At 52.6% G+C, this 8,198-nt stretch overlaps 1 protein-coding gene across 1 annotated transcript; it reads right to left on the bottom strand.

Annotated features, from left to right (window-relative positions):
- Positions 1-202: 202 nt before the first annotated feature.
- LOC130266949 (retinoic acid receptor RXR-beta-like) lies at positions 203-7,729 on the bottom strand (the record flags this gene model as incomplete). The annotated part of the gene is made up of 4 exons (XM_056516207.1): positions 7,642-7,729; positions 7,240-7,341; positions 6,552-7,200; positions 203-370 (listed from the first exon to the last, which is right to left on the bottom strand). Coding segments are annotated over exons 1-4 (1,007 nt in total), but the record flags the coding sequence as incomplete, so codon positions are not given.
- Positions 7,730-8,198: the final 469 nt, after the last annotated feature.

Raw genomic sequence — 8,198 nt, 5'->3', positions numbered from 1 at the left:
AATAAATAAATAAAAAAAAACAAACTCCAAAAATTGCCAAAAAATCTCCCCAAAACCTCAAAAAATCACACAAAAATCTTCCAAAAAATCCCCAAAAATTCCCCAATAAATTCCATAAAATCCAAAAAAAAATCCCCCCAAAAAGCAAAAAAAAGCAGAAAAAAAGCGGGGAAAAAAAGCAGGAAAAACGGGATTTTTTTGCCAAAATCCGGGATTCGTTGCCAAAATCCGGCATTCCTGGGATTCCTCGGGATTTTTGGGAATTTTTTCCATACCTTCCTTCCTCATTCCCACTCGGAAGCACTTCTTGAGGCGGCAGTACTGGCACTGGTTCCGGTGGTGTTGGTCGATCTGGCAATCCCGGTTGGATCTGCGGGAATCATCGGGATCAGCCGCAATTCCCAAAATTCCCGGAATTCCCAAAAATTCCTGGGAATTTGAGGCCTCCCCCACCATGGATCACATTCCCAAATTCCTCCCAGAATTCCCGAAATTCCTGGGAATCTGAGCTCCTCCCATCATGGATCACATTCCCAAATTCCTCATGGAATTCCTGGAAATCTGAGCTCCCCCCATCATGGATCCCATTTCCAAATTCCTCTCAGAATTCCTGGAATTCCTGGGAATCTGAGCTCCTCCTACCATGGATCCCATTCCCAGATTCATCATGAAATTCCCGAAATTCCTGGAAATCTGAGCTCCCCCCATCATGGATCCCATTCCCAAATTCCTCCCAGAATTCCTGGAATTCCTGGGAATTTGAGGCCTCCCCACCATCATGGATCCCATTCCCAAATTCCTCACGGAATTCCCAAAATTCCTGAGAATCTGAGCTCCCCCCATCATGGATCCCATTCCCAAATTCCTCACGGAATTCCTGGGAATCTGAGGCCTCCCCCATCATGGATCCCATTCCCAGATTCCTCCCAGAATTCCCGAAATTCCTGGAAATCTGAGCTCCCCCCATCATGGATCCCATTCCCAAATTCCTCATGGAATTCCTGGGAATCTGAGGCCTCCCCCATCATGGATCCCATTCCCAGATTCCTCCCAGAATTCCCGAAATTCCTGGAAATCTGAGCTCCCCCCATCATGGATCCCATTCCCAAATTCCTCACAGAATTCCCAAAATTCCTGGAAATCTGAGCTCCCCCCATCATGGATTCCATTCCCAAATTCCTCACAGAATTCCCAAAATTCCTGGAAATCTGAGCTCCCCCCATCATGGATCCCATTCCCAAATTCCTCACGGAATTCCCAAAAATTCCTGAGAATCTGAGCTCCCCCCATCATGGATCCCATTCCCAAATTCCTCCCAGAATTCCTGGAATTCCTGGGAATTTGAGGCCTCCCCACCATCATGGATCCCATTCCCAAATTCCTCACGGAATTCCCGAAATTCCTGAGAATCTGAGCTCCTCCCACCATGGATCCCATTCCCAAATTCCTCATGGAATTCCTGGAAATCTGAGCTCCCCCCATCATGGATCCCATTCCCAAATTCCTCACGGAATTCCCAAAATTCCTGAGAATCTGAGCTCCCCCCATCATGGATCCCATTCCCAAATTCCTCCCCTCCCGTTTTTTTTCCCTCTCTGGGATTTTATGGGAATGGGGTTTTCCATCAAGGAGAAGCTTTTGGGGTTTAATTCCAAGGAATTCCAAGGAATTTTGGGAATTTTCTGCGGGGCTGAAATCGCTCAGGCAGCGCTGAGCCCAAATCCTGAGGGATTCTGGGATAAAGGGATGGAATTCCTGAAATTCCTCAGAGCTTGGAAAAGGGTCCTGGCTCGTGGATTCATCCCAAAATTCCCTAAAATTCCCAAAATTTCTCAGAATCCCTGGAAAAGGGGTGCTGGCTCGTGGATTCATCCCAAAATTCCCAAAATCCCTGGAAAACTGGTCCTGGCTCACATTCCCACATGGAATTCTCCCCATCCAACCCTCCCCAATTCCATTTCTGGGGGGTGATGCTGCGGGAATTCCCTTCCCAGACAGAATTTGGAGCTGGATTTGGGAATTTGGGAATTTGGGACAGGATTTGGGAATAGGGGCTGGATTTGGGAATTGAATTTGGGCTTGGGAATTGGGGCTGGATTTGGGATTTGGGGCAGGATTTAGGAATTCAGGCTGGAATTGGGGCTGGATTTGGGAATTGAATTGGGGCTGGATTTGGGGAAGGATTTGGGAATTGGGGCAGGATTTGGGAATTGGGGCTGGAATTTGGGCTGGATTTGGGAATTGGGGCTTGATTTGGGAATTGGGGCTTGGGAATTGGGGCTGGATTTGGGAATTGGGGCTGGATTTGGGGCAGGATTTGGGAACTGGGGCTGGATTTGGGGCTGGATTTGGGAATTGGGGCTGGAATTGGGGCAGGATTTGGGAATTGGGGCTGGATTTGGGGCTGGATTTGGGAACTGGGGCTGGATTTGGGGCAGGATTTGGGAATTCGGGCTGGATTTGGGAATTGGGGCTGGATTTGGGGCAGGATTTGGGAATTGGGGCTGGAATTGGGGCTGGATTTGGGAATTGGGGCTGGATTTGGGGATTGGGGCTGGAATTGGGGCAGGATTTGGGAATTGGGGCTGGATTTGGGAATTGGGGCTGGATTTGGGAATTGAATTGGAGGCTGGATTTGGGGCTGGATTTGGGGCAGGATTTGGGAATTGGGGCTGAATTCCGGCGGCTGAAGCCGCGGCAGCCGCGGGAATCCCGACACGGATCTTTCCGGAATCCCAACACGGAATTAATTCATCCCCAACATCCCCGGAGCGGCGCTGACGACTTCATCCCCGGGAAAGGAGACAAATCATCCTTGGAAAATTCACCAGTGCATTAAAAATACCTGGATAATTCCCACGTGGATTTGGAATTTTGGGAAAAGCTGCCAAAAAAAATCCTCCCGCGTTAAAATATGGATAAAAATCGGATTAAAAATATGGATAAAAGTGTGGGGATGAAACTATTATGGATAAAAATAATATGGATCAAAAATTATGGATAAAAATATCTGGATGATTCCCTCCATGGTTTTGGAATATTGGGAAAAGAGCCTGGGAATTATCCCGGATTTTTTCCAATAGATAAAATAACCTGGATTAATTCCACTGTGGATTTAGAAATTGGGAAAAGCGACCAAAAATATCCCAGATTTTTCCCAATGGGTAAAACTTGGGTAATTCCCACCACAGCCTTGGAATTTTGGGAAAAGCTGCCAAAAATCCTCCCGGATTAAAATATGGATAAAAATTGGATTAAAAATATGGATAAAATTATGGATTAAAAGTGGATAAAAATATCTGGGTGATTCCCACCATGGTTTTGGAATATCAGGAAAAGAGTCTGGGAATTATTCCAGATTTTTTTCCAGTGGATAAAAATATCTGGATAATTCCCATCACAATCTGGGAATTTGGGAAAAAGAGCCTGGGGAATTATCCTGGATTTTCCAGTGGATAAAAATATCTGAGTAATTCCTACTGCAGCCTTGGAATTTTGGGAAAAGGTTCCCAGAAATATCCTGGAATATTTCCAGTGGATAAAAACACCTGGATTAATCCTACTGTGGATTTGGAATATCGGGAAAAGTTTCTAAAAATTATCCCGGGATTTTTCCCAGTGGATAAAAAATATCTGGATAATTCCCACCACAGTCTTGGAATTTTGGGAAAAGCTCCCTAAAATTATCCCGGATTAAAATATGGATAAAAATAGGATTAAAAATATGAACAAAATATTTTTAATAAAAATAATATGGATTAAAAGTGGATAAAAATATCTGGATGATTCCCTCCATGGTTTTGGAATATGAGGAGAAGAGCATGGGAATTATCCTGGAATTTTTTCAGTGGATAAAAAAAACCTGGATTAATCCCATCGTGGCTCTGGAATTTTGGGGAGAGTTCCCAAAAATTATCCCGGATTTTTTTCAATGGATAAAAACACCTGGAAAATTCCCATCACAGTCTTAGAATATCGGGAAAAGAAGCTGGGAATTATCCCGGGAAGTGATTTGGGATATTCCAGAGGCTTTTTTACCTTTTTTTTTTTTTTTTATTTTATTTTATTTTATTTTAATTTTCAAAAGCCGGGAATCGATTTGGGAATTTTGGGTTTTTCCAAAGGAACAAAGCTCCAGGATCCCGCTTTTGTTCCGGGAATCCAAAAGCGGCCGCGAGCCCCCGGCGGAGCTCATTTGCATATTCCAAGTGCCTTTAATTATCGCTGCCGCTAATTACCCGCCCTAATTAAGTCATTAGCACAGCCCGGGCCCTTCGGAGATTCCCGAATTCCCCAGCTCGCTTTTCCATTGGAAAACTCCGGAGGGAATTTTTTGGGAAGAGTTGTTTTTTGGTGTTTTTTTTTTTTTGTTTGTTTTGTTTTTGTTTTTTTTTTGGGGGGGTGGGGGTGGTGAAGATCGGCTGATGGGAAAAATTCGGGAGGATTTTTGGGATTTTATCCTAAAATTCCAAAGCCACGGTGGGAATTATCCAGGAGTTTTTATCCATTGGAAAAAATCTGGGATAATTCTTGGGAGCTTTCCCTGAAATTTCAAATACACAATCGGGGTCATCCGAACGATTTTATCCATCGGGAAAAATCCAGGATAATTTTTAGGAGCTTTTCCCAAAAATTTCAAAGCCACAGTGGGAATTATCCAGGTGTTTTTATCCATTGGGAAAAATCCAGGATAATTTTTGGGAGCTTTTCCCAAAAATTTCAAAGCCACCATGGGAAGGAGTTTTTATCCACTGGAAAAAAATCCGGGATGATTTTAGGACTGGGAGCTCATTCCAGCCAGGATTGGATCCAACAGCTCCTGGATGATTCCTGATCCTTTTCTCCCAAAAATTCCAGAGGATTCCTGCTCCTGGTATCCTGGAATTCCAGCAGTTCCCTGCTCCTGATATTCCAGGGAATTCCCACTCCTGGTATTGCCCCAGATCCCAGAATTCCAGAGGATCCTTGACCCTGGGATCCCCCTCAGATCCCAGATGCCAAGATCCTGGATCCTGGTGTTCCCCCATATCCCAGAATTCCAAAGGATCCCTGCTCCTGATATTCCAGGGTATTCCTGCTCCCAAATCTCAGAATTCCAGAGGATCCCTGATCCTGGTATCCCAGAATTCCAGCAGTTCCCTGCTCCTGATATTCCAGAGGATCCCTGACCCCGTTATCCCCCCAGATTCCTGCTCCTGGAATTCCAGGGGTTCCCTGATTGCTCCTGGTGTCCTGGATCCCAGTATTCCCCTGGATTCTGGATCCCAGTATTCCAAAGGATCCCTGTCCCCTGTACCGACCCAGATCCCTGCTCCCCAAATTCCAGAGGATCCCTGCTCCTGTTATCCCGGTATCCCGGTGGATCTCCACTTCCAGTATCCCTGATCCCAGTATTCCAAAGGGTCCCTATTCCCTGTATTGCCCCAGATTCCTGCTCCTGGTATCCCAGTGGATCCCTGATCCCAATATCCCAGATCCCGTTATCCCGGTGGATCTCCACCTCCATGATCCCAGTATTCCATGGGATCCCTGATCCCAATATCTGGGATCCCATTACCCCCCTGCTCCCAGTATTGCCCCGGATCCCTGCTCCCAGTATATTCCAGCTGCTCCCAGTATCCCAGATCCCAATATTGCCCCAGATCCCCATCCCGGTATCCCAAAATCCCGGTGGATCTCCACTTCCGGAATCCTGGTATTCCAGGGGCTCCTGGCACCCAGTATCCCGGGGATCCCTGATCCCAATATCCCAGATCCTGGTATTGACCCAGATCCCTGTTCCCAGTATTTACCAGGTATCCCAGTGGATCCCATTATCCCCTTGGATCCCTGATCCCAGTATCCCAGCAGATCCTGCTGGATCCTGCCTGTGCCCGGGGTGAGTCACGGGCACCGCGGGAATGCCGGGAACACCGGGAATAAACAACGGGAATGGACCGGGAACACTGGGAATGGACACCGGGAACACTGGGATGGACACTGGGGATGGACACCGGGAATAAACAACAGGAATGGACACTGGGAATGGACACCAGGGATGGACACCGGGAACACTGGGAACGGACACTGGGAATGGACACTGGGGATGGACACTGGGAATGGACACTGGGAATGACACCAGGAATGGACCACTGGGACCACTGGGAATGGACACTGGGATGGACACCAGGAATGGACACCGGGAATGGACACCGGGAATGGACACCGGCCTGTACTGAGGACAACCTCGTTCTGCACTGGAACCCACTGGTTTGTTCTGGGACAACCCCAGCACCACCACACTGAGACCCCCACTCATCCCAACCGCGATTCCCCCGGTTCCCCATCCCCGGTGTCCCCCGGGTGTCCCTGCGCTCCCTGCAGGTGTCCCCCGGTTGTCCCCCTGCTCCATCCCCGGTGTCTCCCGGGTGTCCCTGCGCTCCCTCCCGGTGTCCCCCGGGTGTACCCCGGCTGTCTCCCCATCCCCGGGTGTCCCTGTGCTCCCTCCGGGCTGTTCCCCGCTCCACCCCCGGGTGTCCCCTCACTCTCCCCCGCTGTCCCCCCGCTGTCACCTGCAGGTGTAGCTGAGGTTCCTGCGGATGCTGCGTTTGAAGAAGCTCTTGCAGCCCTCGCAGGTGAACACCCCGTAGTGCTTCCCGCTGGATTTGTCCCCGCACACCACGCAGTCCGCGCCGGCCCCGGGCCGCTCCTCCTCGCCGTGCTCCGCGTCGCTGCCGCCGCCACCGGGGGACGCCGCCTCCTCCGGGCCACCGCCGCCGCCACCGGCTCCGGGGCCGCCGCCGCCGCCGCCGTTCGGTTCGCCCCAAGCGCCGGCCACCATGGCCATGGCTCCGCGGGGCTCGGCGGGGCTCAGCGCCGCATGGAGCGGAGCCTCGCGGGGCGGCTGCGGCTGCTGCTCTTCCTCCCGGGGCTGCCCCCGGTTCTGCTCCCGGGGCTCCTCTTCCTCCCGGGGCTGCCCCCGGTTCTGCTCCCGGGGCTGCTCTTCCTCCCGGTTCTGCTCCCGGGGCTCCTCTTCCTCCCGGGGCTGCCCCCGGTTCTGCTCCCGAGGCTCCTCTTCCTCCCGGTTCTGTTCCCGGGGCTTCTCTTCCTCCCGGTTCTGCTCCCGGTTCGGTTCCCGGGGCTGCCCCCGGTTCGGTTCCCGAGGCTCCTCTTCCTCCCGGGGCTGCTCCCGGTGTTTCTTTTCCTCCCGGTTCTGCTCCCTGTAGTGTTTCTCCCGGTTCTTCTACTCCCCCCGGTTCTGCTCCCGGTTCTGCTCCCAGTAGTTCCCCCGGCTCTGCTCCCGGTTCTTCTCCTCCTCCTCCTGGTTCTTCTCCCGGTTCTGCTCCCGGTGCTGCTTCTGCCCTTACCGGTTCTGTTCCCGGTTCTTCTCCCGGTGTTTTTCCCGGTTCCTTTCCTCTTCCTCCCGGTTCTTCTCCCGGTGTTTCTGCCGGTTCTTTTCCTCCTCCTCCCGGTTCTCCTCCCGGTTCTGCTCCCGGTTCTTCCCCGCGCCGAGTTCGGTAAGTTTTACCGAGGAGCCGCTGGGGGCGGGGTGAGGAGTGAGGGATGGCGCGGGGTGGGGGGGCAGGAGATGAAAAGCGCCGCTTTTTGCGGTAGTTTTTCTTTTTTAGGTTTTTTTTTGGGGTCGCCCCCTCAGGGATTTGCCGCTCTCCTCCTCCTCCTCCTCCTCCCGGTTCACGGCCCCGCGGAAAGTTTGCGGCGGCGGCGGCGGCGGGGCCGGGGCGCGGCGCATCCCCCCGCGGGCACCGGCCGCATGCGGGGCCGCTCCCGCCCCCGGTGGCTCCTGCGCTCCGCGGCACCGGCTGCAAGGAGGAGGAGGAGGAGAAGAGGAGGAGGAGGAGGAAGGAGGCGGCGCTGCCCCGGTTCGCCCTCGCCGCTCTCCGGGCCCCGCCGCCGCTCGCAGCCCGGTGCCGGTGCGGCTGCGGGTGCGGCGGGACCGGCTCCGCCGAGCCCCGGGGCTCTCCCCGCCTCCCGTGAAAGAGCAAAGTTCAGCCGCTGCCGCGGTGGCCGCCCTGGATGCTCCTCCCCGGCCTCCTCCCCTTCCGCTCCCGGGTCCTGCCCCGGTCCCGGCCCCGCACCGGAGCCGCCCCCGCCGCCCCCCGAGCGTGTCGGGAGCGGCCGGAGGGGCAGGGGAGAGGGGAGAGGGGATGGAGGGGATGGGGGAGGGGGAAATGGGGGGAGAGGGGATGGGGAACGGGGAA

The sequence above is a fragment of the Oenanthe melanoleuca genome, unplaced genomic scaffold (genome assembly GCF_029582105.1).
Source record: "Oenanthe melanoleuca isolate GR-GAL-2019-014 unplaced genomic scaffold, OMel1.0 S366, whole genome shotgun sequence".
Taxonomy (NCBI): domain Eukaryota; kingdom Metazoa; phylum Chordata; class Aves; order Passeriformes; family Muscicapidae; genus Oenanthe; species Oenanthe melanoleuca.
Note: the sequence above shows the minus strand (reverse complement) of the source record. Positions and strands in the feature narration are given on the sequence as shown.